General features: G+C 47.8%; 1 protein-coding gene across 1 annotated transcript in view; it reads right to left on the bottom strand.

The window, feature by feature from the left end:
• TPH1 (tryptophan hydroxylase 1) overlaps positions 1-12361 on the bottom strand; it is a 36202-nt gene extending 23841 nt beyond the window's left edge. The window contains exons 1-2 of the mRNA XM_015417286.1: positions 12292-12361; positions 2185-2322 (exon numbers count right to left, since the gene is read on the bottom strand). Of these exons, the coding sequence (XP_015272772.1) occupies positions 2185-2301 (117 nt within the window). The 5' untranslated portion in view covers positions 2302-2322; positions 12292-12361. The remainder of the gene's footprint in view (positions 1-2184; positions 2323-12291) is intronic.
• Between the last annotated feature and the right edge of the window lie 4247 nt (positions 12362-16608).

The raw sequence follows: 16608 nt of genomic DNA, 5'->3' as shown, positions 1-16608 counted from the left end.
CAGATATTATAGTAAGGATCTATTTCCTCCAGCTATACCACAGTGGAATTTCCCACATTAACTGACTATATTATCCCCCTCAGCATCATGCTCAGCTTGTTAACATCACTAGCACTCTCCTGAGGGGCAGGGGTGAGAATCTCACTTTTTCACATTACCCTGGAAGTGTGGAAAGAGGAAGTGCAGCTTCCTCTTTCTGCACTTTGTGTGAAACTTGCCCCAAGTTACAGGTTTTCTGATGGAGGGCTGTCAAACATACAGCCTGGGGACCCGGCTCTTACCCAGCCCGCAAACAACTGGTGGGAGGAAAGGAAGGCAGGGGGCTGCTCAGGGGGGCAAGCGAGTGCACAGGGGGAGGGGCATGTGTGTAGTCGAAGCTGTCAAGAAATAAAAAGAAAATGGCTAGGGCCCCAGCTAAGAGGCTGAGGTAAAATAGTGGGGGGAAATGGGGATGAAAGCAAGAATGAAAGCAAAGGCAGAGAAAGAGGAGGTATGACGTGTTTTTTCCCCTCCCACCTCCTCCGACTGCAGCTCACCGAGGATTGGTGAAGCCACTGCATGGGGGGGGGCGGAGCTGAGCAGCCGGCGCTGCCACTGCCTCACCAACTGGCTTCGCGTTTTATCAAACAGCAACTGTGAGGGGGGGGGTTGGTGAGAGCAGGCGTGCAGAGTGGTGTTTTGTCAATGGGCGCGTTCAGACGGGCCGTTTAGTCCGCTTTCGGCACGCTTCAGTAACGGATTTTATACGCGCGATCACACACACCCCAACCTCTGCGCATCATCCCCAGCCATCGCTTTCCGGCTCAAACCCCTTTAAAACGGAGGGGAAAGGGGTCATGGAAGGACAAAAAGCACCCCCTGGAGGTTTCAGAAACAGCCTGTCCATCAGGCCTTCTCCTCAGCCCCACCGATTCTGTGGGAAATGCAGGAGGGACGAGAACTGGGGGTGGGGGGGATCTGGGAGAGCCAGGTTCAGAACCCCCCCTCCTCCTCCTGAGCCAGGACCCTGTCACCTGGGTCACCTGGGGCTGGTCACTCAGTCTGGCCCACTTCATAGGGTTGGTGGCGGGGGTGGAGATGGGGCAGCGGAGGTGGGGGGAGTCCAGTGTGCCTCCTTGAGATCCTCAGAGGTAGGACAGGGGAAGAGAAGAAACAAAGAATGAGAGACAGATTGTAGCTGTGCGCGGCTGCTGAGGCTGTGAGAATGGAGGCATGTGACGGGGAAACTGCCTTATTTACTTTCAAGGACGATGACTCATCCCCTAACACTACTACATATAAAAAAAGTAACTAATCTGTATGGAAATGTAAGGTACTCCCCCTTTTATGATATCCCTTGTGGGGGGAAACTAGTCTTGCACACGATCAGGGGGGTTTTTTGTAGAAAAAGCCCAGCAGGAACTCACTAGCATAATAGGCCACACCCAACAAGCAGAAACTCATTAGCATATTAGGCCACACCCTGACAATGCTGTTCATTAGAATATTAGGCCACACCCCATTCCTTCCCTTGGCTTTCCCGGGCAAGCCGGCATTGGAGAGACCAGGGAAGGCACAGGAGGCATTTAAATGCCTCCCAGATCCTTCCAGGCCCCCCCCCCCGGCCTGCCCGCCCGCCTTGGAGTTGCCGGGGGGGGGCCCCTCTCCAGGCCCTCCCTCTGTAGCCAGGCACGCAGAGGTTTTGGCTGTAGTGGGCATGGCTAACTCTGAAGCCAGCCGGAACCCTGTGCGTTCCTGCCCAAAAATAGCCCTGCGATATGATGAAATACATTTGTTGTGGCATTTGTGGGTTCCCGAGTAAATCAATTGCTTTCACTGCTAAGAATCAGTCGCTTTTGTTTGCAGTTTGAGTAAAAATTAATATCATTAATTGAGTTTGCCTGTGTCCTCCAGTACCTGGCATTACATTTTATGGCACATGTGGCCCGGCCTTACAAAGTGACATTTTTGTCAAATCCTGCCCTTGTAACAAATGAGTTTGACCCCTCCGTAATGGGTCCAAAATTGGTGCTCAGAAAGTGCTGGAGGTCCTGTCCTGGTATCTTTATTTTGGGGAGGGGTCATTGTTATGAGTTCACTTAATCTGCTTAAACACACGATCTTGACACAGTAGCTAAATACTAAGTTATGCTAAGATACCAAAGTTTGCCCTTACTGTACTGGCTGCACAGAGAACCTGCGTACCTGAAAGAGTTTTAGGGCTTTGACAAGTCCTCCGACTTCATTCTTTAAAGAAAAGATGACAACAGCTCTGCCCCTTTCGGTCAAATTGTCTTTGTTCTCTTTATTGTCTTCGTTCATAGTGTAGTTTGATTTGTGGAGCTGAAAATACATTGAAATGGTAACAATCACTGTTAAATAAGTCAGCATTGTTGTTGTTTTTTAAACCCTGCAGAATTTGTTTGTTTCAAAAGAACTTATCCCATTGGATTTTCCGGTACAAAGTGTTCTGGCTCAGTAATATTAGTCATTGATCACCTGGCTTCTAGATCCTTTTATTTCAAAGGAGGTCCCATTAAATGCATCCAATATCAGTTTTGCTTTTTTCTTACTTGTCAACAGAATGCCTATATATGTAAAGTGCACCTTCTAATGACTGCAACAAAATCATTAGTGTGCATAGGACTACAGACATAGAACCACATTTTTATCCCCACTTCATTCAAGAAAAAACGGAAGCCCTTATCCCACGAAGGTTATATTAATTCAAGCGGGATCATGTTTTTAATATTTTAAAATCATTCAGAATGCAGAAGAACCACACAACCATCCTACTTCGAGGTTTGCAGTTTCCCCCAAACATCATCATTTCCTTTTCTAAAAGCTACCACAATTTCTATCTTGCTCGTCTCAACAAGACGACTTGCCTAGAAAAAGAGTGCAAGATAATGTGTGATATCTAGATGAGTCGCCGTACTAATGGCATCTGCAGGATAGTTGCCTGCAGTCATGGCTATGGCACTTTGCCCCCCCAGCCAGAATAACAAGACAAGGCAGGCGTCATTCCCTAACCAACCCCCTTGCCCTTGTAGGGCGGGTCACCCAGTTCCGGCCGTGAGCCAACTCTCTGGCTCGTGACCAGCAGCCCAGCAAACTGGTTGCCCTCTAGGAGCACCTACCCCTGAAGCCTTCCAACCTGCAGGGAGGAGCCAGGCCTAAAAGGTTCCCAGTGGAGGTGATCACCATTCCCCACCCCGGACCCTGAAATCCAAAGGCAGTTCCTGATGACCCCCTGTTCCCTAACGGGATATGCCGTAAGGTGCTCACCAGTTCCGTTTTGCTTGCACAAACCTGCCACAGCCAAGGTCAAGCCTCTGCTTTGGCCTTTGCTCCCCACTCAGCATCCTAATGCAAGCCTAATCCCTTGCTGCAAGTCCTGTAAAACTATCCCATTGCCCTTGTCATTCAAATGTACCCCGTTGTCTCTATACAGGTCTGGGGAAATGACCCGTATATCGGGGTGCGGCAAAAACATACCCAACCCTGCATCCATGGCCTTTATCAGCTGCCTGTTAACCTTGCGTCTGGTGCGGTAATACACCTGGGGTCCTCCAAGTTTCGCTAAACCTGGCGGTGCAGTATGGCTGACCATACTATCTTCACGCCGGGCCACCTTGCTTTTATCCCCGCAAGGTCTGCCTCAGCCTGCAACACGAGGGCCTTCAAAAGACCCAGATCATTGCCCCCCCCAGGTGTATTACTCCCCAGCCATTCCATTTCCGCCCAAGCACTAAGGCCAATCTGAGAGCCACTAGGTATAATCCCCCTGGCCTGATGTGCTGCCCAGAAGACCATGCTGTGGCCCTTCATCTCATTCCACAGCTCAGGAAGGATTGCTGCAGAGCAAACTAATTTATGGAGCTGCCAAATCGCCTGCTCATAACTTTAATGCTAAGTAGCTCATACAGTAGGATTTTTGCTCACAAGACTCCACAGCTTAGAGGGAGCACTGGATGCCGCTGGTGTGGTGACATCGCTTCCTGTGTGACTCTGGCGACGAGGCCTGGGCCTTTCCGTTTCTCCAGGTAAGTCCCCCCCCCCATCCCCTGCTGGCTGCCAGGAGGAACCTGGCAACTCTAGGTGGAATAGGTCTAGATAAGGTGAAGATGTTAAGAGCTAAGTGTGAAGAGGGAGGAGCAAGCAGTACAGATGAAACTGAAACTTTTTTGAGTATCATACTCCAGGAGTCTTGAGCTCTTTGTGAGTGCAGCTTCGTGGATGCTTAAGCAAATACAAGAATATATATGCTACATAATGTCATTGTTTTAGTTAAATAAAACAATTTAAATGGTTATCGTTAATTATTACTTTTCTCCATCCAGTGAAGTACATCAGAATAGTTGTCCAAATATGAATGATTAACATATTAATCAGGGCTCTTTTTGTAGAAAAAGCCCAGCAGGAACTCATTAGCATAATAGGCCATACCCAACAGCAGGAACTCATTAGCATATTAGGCTACACCCCTGACAACACAGCTCATTTGCATATTAGGCCGCACCCCCATGTTACCAGAAGTGTGGTCTTCCAGCCACGCCCACCTTTTGCTTCTTATTCTGTTGACCTTGCTTGTGGTCAAAACCCAGGGCTTTTTGCATATTAGTCCACACACCCCTAATTGTAGCCAATTCGAATGAGTTTCTGCTGTTGGGTGTGGCCTATTATGCTAATGAGTTCCTGCTGGGAGTGGCCAACTTGGGAGCCAGCCGGAACTCCGTTCCTGTGCGTTCCTGCCCAAAAATAGCCCTGGTATTAATAGGGTTGCCAGATCCTACCTCTTGACAAGCGGGGGAGTCCTGGGTCCTTTCCAGGATCTTTTGCTGCACACGCAAAGCGCGCACGGTGCAATGACGTAACCCAGAAGTGACATCATCTTGCTGCAGATGTCAGGGAGTGATGCTCTAGTTTTTGGGCAAAATTCTATGGTTTTTTTTACTTCAAAACCATAGAGTTTGCCCCAAAACTAGAGCATCACCTCCCCATGTCGGCAGTGTGATGACGTCACTTCCGGGTGGTGTCATCGTGACGGGGACGTCGCACAGCTACATGCCTGTTTGGGGGTGGGGCTTCCCCCGGCCGGTGGTGGGCTGGAGCCCCGAAAATCGGGGGAAACCCCTCCCTGACCAGAGGTCTTGTAACCCTACCGATTAAAGTGGAAATAGTTGACCTTGCAATTATTCCGGAATTATCTATTTCAAATGGTAAATAACCAAACAATCATTAATTTTCTGATATCACTGCAGCCCTAACCTGGAAACTTATACTAAAATGAAACTTTCATCTGGGTTGTAAATATTACGGCCGGCAACAATGACCCTTTACGAACCAGAGTGGTGTAGTGGTTAGGAGCAGCGGGCTCTAAACTGGAGAGCTGGGTTTGATTTCCCCCCTCCTCCATATGAAGCCAGCAGGGTGACCTTGGGCCAGTCACAGTTCTCTCAGAATTCTCCCAGCCCCATTTACCTCACAAGGTGCTTCTTGTGGAGAGGAAGGGAAGGTGATTGTATGCCACTTTGAGTTGCCATGAGGTAGAGAAAAGCGGGACATACGAATCTACTCTTCTTCTTCTTAGGCAGGAAGCCATGATTTAAATCAAGACTTCCTAAATCAATTTATTTTAATCTAATCCACCCTGGTAAAGGGTTATATTTCATTAAGATCCCAGCACCCTGACACTACACAGTGGGGACTGAAGCATTTAAATCCGACCACCTGTGTCTTTTCCTCACACCACCTACTCCCAAAGCCACCCGAGTCATTTTAGATTGTATCTTATCTCTTTTTATTATTTATGTGTTATATTCTGCTACTACCATCAAAGATAAATCACACTTTATTATACCCTAAGAGCTTAGTATATATTAGACAGAGGATAAGGAGATCACAGGATCACAAGAAACAAAATACAGACTTTTTAAAGAATTAATTAGACGTATAAAGATATAGTTCTTTGACACTTGAAATACAGGTACAGTACTGTAATTAAAACATTAATCTTTAACATTATTGTGATTAAAAGAGGTGGCAATCCCAGTGTTCATTATGTCTACTAATTAAATTCAAAATACCCAGTTTCTCTTACTCTAGCCTCTACCCAACGTAGCACTTAGAGACCTGTACTTGCTTTGTTCGGAAGCAATGTTTCTTTTCAGGTTCTTCCCTGGCTGTTCTGTGCACGGAATATAATGGCACCATTTCAGAAGCTAGTGAATTCTTCCTGGTCAGGGCTGGTTTACTGGAACTAGGACACCAAAATGCTGTTCCTAAAAAAACTGCACCGTGCCCTCCGCTAGCCCTGTTCAGGATCCACTTCCTTCAGTTCTCATTTTGCTCAGTCTCTCTGCCAGGGTTCTTTCTTTAGGCCATTCTTGTCTTCTTCTGCTCTGTGAGTCCGATCAGACGGCTCTTTAGATCCGCACGAGGAACAAGTGCCTCATGGATTTAAATGTAATGTCCAGACATTAACATCTGGGAAATGTCCATCTTCCGTGAGCATCCCATTTTGCTGTGCTTCGGTGCCGTACTAAAAAGGTACTAGTTAAAATCTGGAGGTTTTTGTTCCAATGGGCCAGTCACAGACTCTTTCCTGTCTGATCGTTCCAGCGCGCAATTAAAAAATGGCGCCCGTTCGGGCACCATTGTTTAAAAATCTTGATTCTGCGCATGCACAGATAAACAAGGTCTATCACGCCTATGCGCATGCGCAAACTTTTGTGTGTTTTTTAAAAAGCCACCCCACGCGCGCCTCATTCAGTGGACGCCATCTAGACAATCCACAGCAGAAGCAGTGCACAGTAAGGCGATTCCCCCGGGGGATGTCTGGTCATGCGAGGATGGATTTAAAAGATCGGGATCAAATTTGAGCCGGCATAATGGTGGGATTAGCTGTTCGTCTGAACGCACCCTGTTTCTGCTAACAACAATAACCAGCCTACTGCAACCAGCCTGTGTCTGACTTCTCCTGTCTAGCCAGAGTCCTTGAATCAATGACAGATCAGTATTTCTGATGAGGGCCTTATAACTACACATTATTTTTTCCTCACATTCTCTGCCGGTCCAGGTGGTCAGATGTGCACTACAATTTACAATGTTCGGAACTTCAAAAGGCAATGGATGAGTGGGCCCCAAGTAAAAGAAGTACGGGGATGCAGTTTTCTGGACTGACGTCACAGTGTTATGACCACACTAGTACAGACCTAGCAACCCCACAGCGCAATCCTAAGCACAGTTGCACGCTTCTAAATCCATTGAAGTCAATGGACTTAGAAGGGTGTGACTCAGTTTAGGACTGCACTGTAGGCACAGGATACATTAAAAATTCAAAGGGCTTTTGCTGGGCATCTCGTAGATAAAAGGGACAGATTTGTTCTATTGTTTAATTCTTTCGCGGAATTCAGCAGAAGGTAAAATTAGTGGAGGGCTCTTATGCTCGTGCAGGGTAGGCAATTGATACAGAGGGTTCCTTGCTGCAGTTCCCAATGCCACCTCCCACACTATTCCTAAGGGTCCCAATCCTCTCCAGCGGCTTTTCAGGGAGGAACAGGAACTTTGAAAGGGAGACAGACAAAGATCTGTGGCTCTCTGAAGCACAGCCAGTTATGTATTTACATTTTCAGTTAGCTGTACCCTATGCTGGGCACTGTTCACAGTAAAGAATATGTCTAAGAAATGCCTACATACACATGAATTTTGATAGCCAATGAGGCTTTTGCTTTGTAAACTCAAGGCCAGATTCTCTCCCCCCAACATGAACTGAGATGGCATGCTACATTGGTGTAGTGGTTAAGTGTGCGGACTCTAATCTGGGAGAACCGGATTTGATTCCCCACTCCTCGACTTGCACCTGCTGGTGTGACCTTGGGTCAGTCACAAGCTCTGGCACAGCTGTTCCTGAAAGAGCAGTTTGTGTCAGAGTTCTCTCAGCCCCACCCACCTCACAGGGTGTCTGTTGTGGGGAGGGGAAGGGAAAGGAGTTTGTAAGCCGCTCTGAGATTCCAAGTGAAGGGTGGGGTAGGATGAAGCCCATTTCCCGGCTCCTGTTACAACTGAATAGATCACAAATGTCCTTTATCCATTAAAATAGATATCCATCCACCAAAGGGTTAGACTGTTCAAACATGATCACCAGCAGACCAGCGTACACTTGGTTTGCTGATCTGTAGAACCCATCTGTTCCACTCTTTAAGGAGTGGATATTCAAACTGCTGGCATCGGCAGTTACGGTAGTTCAGGAAAGGTAAATCTCCTCTTACCTCTTAAGCCAGCCTTCCCAGCACTATTTCTTGCTAGTCCCCAAGGCCCTGTTAAATCTTAGAAGTCTCAAGACTATATCACCTACCAGAAGATAGTGGATACGAATATTGTTCTTATTATACCTGGCACTGTTTTTTATAAGGTAGTTAAAAACGGTTGAATTTAATCAGTTTTAATCATACTTTAATCATGGGTGCCTTAATGATGTGCTTTATTGTGAGCTACTTTGAATTACAGACATATTAATAACAGACGTTTTAACAGTGTGAGTGTTGTGCAGATGACAAATAGACAAAGGCTGTTCATACCATCTCAGAATATAAAAGTGCTGGGTAATCCACTGAAATTTATGGACAGTGAATTTAAAGGGGGGAAGCACTGTTATATCCACCACACAGTTAACACATGGAACGCCTTGCCACCGGATGTCATAATTGCCACCGGCACAAATCACTTTTTTAAAGGTTTAGATTAAAAAATAAAAATAAAAGATGAGTCTATCAAGGACTCCTGACCATATTGCTTGTTATATTTTTATATTTGACCTTTGTCTGCGCCATTTATTGATTTATTGTGGGCTGAACTTTTAGTTGCAGTTTTTATTACAGTATTTGTGATGATTTTATATTTAATATCTATGTCTGCTTGACAGCCGCCTAGACTAAGAGGCAGGATTCAGGCTTTTTATAGATAAATACATTTAGGATAGTCCCCCAAAAGCAAAGCCTTTATTTTCAGACATGGTATACTTTTGATTCCTAGAAGCTGAAGATTAACCATCAGGATGAATACTGCACATATGCCTTACTCGTGAATCGCCCCATTTTTAGTAGGCAGAATATAGTTCGGTTTACCAACCCAGCAATCCCTATTAACTTCTTTATTGCTGAGTGAGCTATCTACTGTATGCAATGAAAAGGAGCACAAGAGCCTAGACCAAATGGCCAAGACAAGCGTTGGAAAGGAATGAGAGGATAGACAAATAGATGAGCATTGGCAGCAAAGAGTCACAGGGCAGTGAAGATGCAGGTAAGACAAAGGTACAATCAGAATACTCAGCTTGCAGCTCCTTTGTTCAGGGTCTCTGCTTTGCATGTGTCATCCCAGTAAGAGATGTATCCACAGGCCCCAGCAGTCTTAATCTTGGCATTCCAAAATCCAGTTTCTTCCAGTTCCCTAACCAGTCACATGCAATGTTCCCTCTAAGCTGTGGAGTCTTTTGAGCAAAAATTCTACTTTGTGAGCTGCTGGCATTAAAATTGTGAGCAAGTGATTTGGCTACTACATAAATTAGTTCGTTCTGGGGCCATCCTTCCTGAGCTAAGACCAAAATTTGTGAGCTGGAGGCTAAAAAACTGTGAGCTAGCTCACACTAACTCAGCTTAGAGGGAACACTGGTCACATGCCCCCTTAGGTTCAGTCTGCACATTGGGTTCTCACCTTATCCTAGGACACGGCGCCAGGCTCCTGGTTACGTGCATGACTACCAGCATGGGACACTGTAACTGGATGTACCTTTAATCCAACAGGTGTCCAGAAGCATAGGCGTAATCTTCGTGGGGGCGGCGGGGCATGAGCCCCCGCCGAAATTTTCAGGAAGGTGCTCAGCCTCCCCCGGGAGCCACCCTTGCTCCTAGCAAAGCAATGCCTCTGGCCCAGCCCCAGCCCCCCCCCCCTGGGAAATTGGAAAGTCTACACCCTTGCCCAGAAGGACCCAGCGGACACCATCAGTTGCATGAATACAGCCAGGCAGCAAGCGTTCAAAGTGCACAGAATACTTCAGTAAGAAGGGACAGGCAGTTTGTCCAATATTAATCCTCATCTATGCAATACCACCCTGACCTGGATAGCCCAGAGTACCCCGATCTTATCAGACCTTAGAAACGAAGCAGCATCAGCCCCAGGTAGTACTCAGACGGGAGACCACCAAGGAAGTCCAGAGTCCCAATGCAAAGGCAGGCAACGGCAAGTCACCTCTGAACATCTCTTGCCTTGAACGACTCCCAGGGTTGCCAATTCGATGCTCCCTCTAAGCTGTGGAGTCCTGTGAGCAAAAATCCTACTTTGTGAGCTGCCGGCATGAAAGTTGTGAGTGGGTGATTGGGCTATGGCATAGATTAGTTTGGCTCTGGAGCCACCCTCCCTGAGCGGAGACAAAAATCCGTGAGCCGGAGGCTAGAAAAACGGTGAGCTAGCTCACACCGACTCACCTTAGAGGGAACACCGGCTTGCCCTAAATCAGTTGTGATGTTGGGCGGCCGGTCGGACTCTGATCCTGAAGATCTGCATCGGGCGTTGCAGGCCGTATCTGGATGGCTCAGGCTGAGCCGGTTGAAGCTGAACCCGGCGAAGATGGAGGTCCTGTGTCTGGGCTGGAACGGGAAGGGATTGGGGCTCCCACTCCCGACCTTCGATGGGGCGCCTTTGGTGCCAGCTTCGGAGGTTAGGAGTCTGGGAGTGCTCCTGGACTCCACCTTATCGATGGAGGCCCAGGTAGCAGCCACTGCCAAAGCGGCCTTTTACCATCTTCGGCTGGTGCGGCAGTTGGTTCCCTTTCTCAGCCGTGAAGACCTAGCCACAGTGGTCCATGCGACGGTCACCTCAAGGCTAGACTACTGCAACGCTCTCTACATGGGGCTGCCTTTGTCGCTGATTCGGAGGCTGCAGCTAGTGCAGAATGCGGCGGCCAGGCTGGTTGCTGGTGTCTCGAAATGGGACCACATCCAGCCTGTGCTCAAAGCGCTGCACTGGCTGCCTATAGCATACCGGATTCGCTTCAAAGTGCTGGTCGTTACCTTTAAAGCCCTACATGGCCAGGTTCAAGATCTCTCCATCCACTTCCACAATATCTGTTCTGGAATACAATCTTCACCGTTACCACCACCACCAATGAGGACCGTTTTATAGCACCGCCGGAGGTTGAGTGGCAATGAACATCAGGGGGCCACAGTAACCTCCCCTGGAATGGAAAGGATATGGGCAATAGGGTGAGTGGGTATCAGTCGCGCGGAATCCTTGGGCGTGGCCCATGTGTAAATTGTTTTAAATTGTTTTATTGTATTTTTATTGCACTTGTGCTCTATGGTTGTAAGCCGCCCTGAGCCCGCACATGCGGGGAGGGCGGGGTATAAATGAAATTAAATAAATAAATAAATAAATAAGAAATTCAGTATCATCTGTGCATCCGTGTATATCGACTCTCTCGCCCCCTTTTTGACCAACCTGGGAGCTTCCAGATCCGGCTGAACAGGTCTACAGCCCATTCCAAATTATTCAGGCCTCAGTAGGACCTGTCTGATAATTGACCTAAGGATATTCACAATGTCATTCAGTCTCTAAATGTCATCACTGTTAATGTGGAAAGGAGAGAGCCATTAGTAAATTGGAGGTGCATAAAATTTACAAAACTATATCAACTGACATGGGCAGCATTCCCTCTAAGCTGAGTGAGTGTGAGCCAGCTCACAGTTTTTTTTAGCCTCCGGCTCACACGCTTTTGCCTTCGCTCAGGAAGGGAGGGCTCCAGAGCAGTGTTCCCTCTAAGCTGAGTTAGTATGAGCTAGCTCACGGGTTTATAGCCTCCAGCTCACCTGATTTTGACTTAGCTCAGGACGGATGGCTCCACAGCAAACTAAATTATGCAGTAGCCAAATTGCTCGCTCACAACTTTAATGCCAGTAGCTCACAAAGTAGAACTTTTGCTCACAAGAATCCACAGCTTAGAGGGAACATTGCTCCAGAGCAGACTGATTCATGCAGTAGCCAAATTGCTCGCTCACGACTTTAAGGCCAGTCGCTCACAAAGCAGCATTTCGGCTCACAAGACTCCACAGCTTAGAGGGAGCATTGGACACATGGGCAAGATGCTCTTCGGTGGTCTTGTGGGGACAAACCCAAAATCACAAGAAGATCCCCGCGTCTCAGAAGGAAAAACCCTTTCCATTTTCTGTCTCAGAGAAGCTCTCCGTTATCCCGTGTGGACCTGATTACGAAGTAGACCAAACGGGGGAAGTGCCTGGCTCGGGCCAAGTTCCCTACCTCATTGTTGAGCTGATTCTCTTCGAAGCCGGCGGTGTTGGTGGAGTCGAAGGATCGCCCCCTCCTGGGAACCTCAATCCTGCTGGAGTACATCGTGCCCGCAGAGAGGAGGATGGAGACGCGCTCCTGGCAGGTTGCAAGAGAGAGCGAGAGAAACCCGGCGCCGTCTGCGCTGCCCGTGCCGCTCCTTGGCTATTTATGGACGGGAGGGTGGGCGAGCCCCGAGAAAGGGGGGGGCCTCCCCCTCCCTGCGCCCTGCGCCCTGCGCCCTGCGCGTAAGGACCAGGCGAAGGAGACACGTAAGGAAAAGGGCTGGCAGGCGTCGAACCTTCAGAAGCATATGGGAACCCCCCGCCCTCCCGGGGCCCCCCCGGGGCAAGAGGGGAGGAGCGGGAGCCGCTCGACTCTGGTTATCTTGACTGGAAGCCTCACTGCGCCTGGCTGGAGAGCCCCACGCCTCCCAGAAGGTCCTCTGAGAAGTAGTCTGTGAATGCTCGGCGGCCCTCCTTTAGGGTTTTGTACGGTACAGGGGAGGGAGCTGCGGTGGCTCAAGTGGTTAAGACGGTGAACTGCAGACCCGGAAGGTCGGTAGTTCAGGAGTTCGAGACCTGAGTGCCGCGTGACGGAGTGAGCTCCCGTCTCCGGTCCCAGCTCCTAGCAGTTCGAAAGCAAGAAATTGCAAGTAGATAAATAGGGACCGCTTCGGTGGGAAGGTCACAGCGTTCCGTGCGCCTTGGTCGGAAACATCTTCGGACTGCGCTGGCTCTCCGGCTTTGAAACGGAGATGAGCACTGCATCCCTAGAGTCGGATTCGACTGGATTTCAAGCAAGGGAAACCTTTACCTTTACTAAAAAAAAAACACAATCAACCAACCCCACAATAGTCCAAGCCAAGCAATGGCCAGAGCTGACAGAGTAAGCTCTGGTCCCGGCTCCTGCCGCAACCTAGAAGTTCCAAAGTAGATAAATAGGGACCGCTTCGGTGGGAAGGTCACAGCGTTCCGTGTGCCTCTGTGTCTAGTCATGCCCAGCCACATAACCACAGAAACGTCTTCGGACAGCGCTGGCTCTTCGGCTTGGAAACGGAGATGAGCACCGCAACCCTAGAGTCGGATTCGACTGGCTTTCGAGCAAGGGAAACCTTTACCTCTGGTACAGAGGCAGAGGCCAGGCACTGACAGACAGACAGTAGAGGATGAGGCCGGGCCAGGAAGGCTTGGTAGAAATGCACAAGCTGCAAGAAGGCTCAGGGAAAGTATTGTGGTTTTTTGCCTTACATGTGTTACAGGGACTTTAGGGTTATACTTTTGGTGTGTTTTGTACTTTGTACTATTTGACCTCTGAAGAAGTGAGCCGAAACACATCAGGTCACAAAACGAATGGGGCTTTATTCTAACAGAATGATTCAGAAAGGAAGCTCTAAGAGAGGGAAAGACTATGGACTGTGCTACTGTGTATAGTATGTTGCTGTATGTATTACCTCAGTATGTAATTTATGCATCATTTAACATTTCATATTAATACTTATGCTTTGTTCCGTCTTTTTAAAGATTTCTGCTTAGTTTCAGATGTTTGCAATCCTAATCCTATTACATTGCTCACTGGATTGTATTGATTTACTCTGTGTAATCTGCCTTGAGCCTCTGTGAGAAAGGCAGACGATAAATAATATTTTTTTTTAGTTTTGTGCTTCTATCAGGAACTATTTTTTGTTTCCTGCCAAAGCAGCAGTCCCTGTCTGAGTCACGTTTTGCCTCAGTTTCACTAAAGATTGGTCACAGGAAACACTTTCCCAGACATTCTCTAACCTCGGAATGACTCACCGAAATCCTCTACGATTCATTCACGAAAAAGACATTTACTGACTTCTTAAAACACCCAGAGCTTTATTTCATTGTGCGAAGCGTGGATATCATTGTGGCTGCTTAAATTCTCAGAGATACATTGACATACAGTCTAATGTGGCCTTCCTCAATAGGACTTATTTTTCAGTTCACTGGACTAAGAATTTTTTTAAAAAATAAAGGATTGCCGAATTCCATTCCAATCAAGATAAGAAAGGTTGGATAAAAAGTTCTGACCATGATACAAAGAGCTACTTGACCCTTTCATGATTGCCAACCTCCAGGTGGGACCTGGAGATCTCCTGGAATTATAACTGGACTCCAGGTGACAGAAATTTGTCCCCCTGGTGAAAATATCAGCTTTTGATGGTGGATTCTATGGCATTATATCCAGCTGAGGCCTCTTCCCTTCCCAAACCCTCCCCTTCAGGCTTCAACCCCCAAAATCTCCAGGTATTTCCCAATCTGGAGTTGGCAACCCGGGACTCCTTCCATGTAGCAACCCTGGCCTTGGGCTTGTCCATTTAATCTTTATCCCATGCCACACAGCAAACTGCTTTTGAAACTAAGTTGCAAACACAGGTAGTATTTTGATGTCTATGTTGTCTGGCCCAAGACAAAAGCAAATGGCATGACATGTCGGGATTTCAAGAGAATGTACAATGTCCCTTTCGCTTCTAGCTGGAGCAGACGGTGAACTTGTTCATTGGCTGGCAGGGTTAGTTTGAGAAAAATACTTTCTAAGAAGCTTAGGTTTCTGGCAGATGCAGACCAAGTATAATCAAATGAACAAATGAATTCTCATGATACAAGAACTTGTGGGCTCTCAATGAAATTGCTGAGCAGTCGGGTTAGAACAGATAAAAGGAAGTACTTCTTCACCCAAAGAGTGATTAACACATGGAATTCACTGCCAAAAGAAGTGGTGGTGGCTACAAGCATAGACAGCTTCAAGAGGGGATTGGATAAACATATGGAGCAGAGGTCCATCAGTGGCTATTAACCACACTAGTGGCTATTAACCACACTATGTCTGGGGCAGTGCTGAGGGGGCAAAAATGGGAAAGCTTCTGGAGTTCTGACGCCGCTGGTGGACTTCCTAACGGCACCTGTGTGACACAGGGTGCGTTCAGACGGGGCATTTAAGCTGGTATAGAAGCCGGTTAGAAACGGAGTACTTACATGGGATCACACACACAACATCTGCCTTCCGTCACTAACCATTGCCAATCGTCACTAACCGTTGCCAATTGTCGCAAACACCCCTTAAACCGGTGTAGTTTGCCCAAGTGGTGTTATCCTGAGTGCTCCAGTTGTAGCCGCATTTTCCCCGTCAGATCGCTCTCCGCCGGTGTAGAGCCACTTCTGCTGGAAGCCTCCACTTTATTTTTAGCCTTGGTGATATGTGCTTGGGCGAAGCTTCACCCTGACATTAATAAAACGGGGGGGGGAGTGGGGAATGGTGCCTAGTTTAATGCTTTAGACGAGTTCAGGACCTCACGGAGGCCAGTTTCGGTGTTCAAATTTAAAGGTAAGTCTTCGCTTCAGGGCATGCTTTTCGGGATACAGTGTTCTGCGCATGTGTGAGGATCTCAATTATATGAAAGATTGCCTATGTGCATGTGCAAACTGTGAGGGAAAAACCGCCACCGTGCGCCTGAAGTTTGTGGACAGTGTGGACGCCCGGGAGCGATGTGCTGCGTGGTGAGACACGTACGTGTGACTGCGCTTGTCCCCGGATCAAATTAGTCCAGTTGGAACCGGAGCAGTTTAAACCGCTCCGCCACACCATCTGAACGCACCCACAGAGTGTTAGACTGGAAGGGGCATTGGCCTGCTCCAACATAGTTTCTCTTACGCATTTAAGGATATTTTCATTGCAATTAGAGTTGTAATTCTCTGTTATATTCACAACAATCTTGCATCTATGTATGGTTTACTATTTAAATATTAGTAATTTGCATCTGTATAGTGATTTCTAGCCTTATATAATGGCTTGAATCTTAACGACATTTCTGCCGATGGAAGAGGAAGCCAGTTTTGCCGATTCCCTTCTCCCACTGCAGACTACCACTTTGCTCCCCCACATCTGGGGGGACATGGCGGGATGAAGTGGGGGGGGGGAGGCTGGAAAGCACTACTGTGCTCACATAGCATCAGCTCCAAGTCATTATCTAAGTAATCAAGAGTCATGGAGCAAATACCATTGTAGCCACAGGGCCAGATTTCCTTGCATGCTTAACAGGGGTCATTTAGTAGAAAAGGAGGTGCAGGAGCTCATTAGCATAATTTATTCACATAACCTATTTGCATAGGCCACACCCCCTGACATCACTGGAAGTGTGTCAGAAGGCAACACCCACCACTCAGGCTCCACTGGACTGTTTTGGATTGTTAGCTATTGAGGGGGGGAACGTGCAGATCTGCCCTCGCAGAGGAGGGAGAGCTTGTACCTGTCCTGAAGGCGGGCCGG

Source organism: Gekko japonicus, unplaced genomic scaffold, assembly GCF_001447785.1.
Source record: "Gekko japonicus isolate JY-2015 unplaced genomic scaffold, Gekko_japonicus_V1.1 scaffold1827, whole genome shotgun sequence".
Lineage (NCBI taxonomy): Eukaryota > Metazoa > Chordata > Lepidosauria > Squamata > Gekkonidae > Gekko > Gekko japonicus.
Note: the sequence above shows the minus strand (reverse complement) of the source record. Positions and strands in the feature narration are given on the sequence as shown.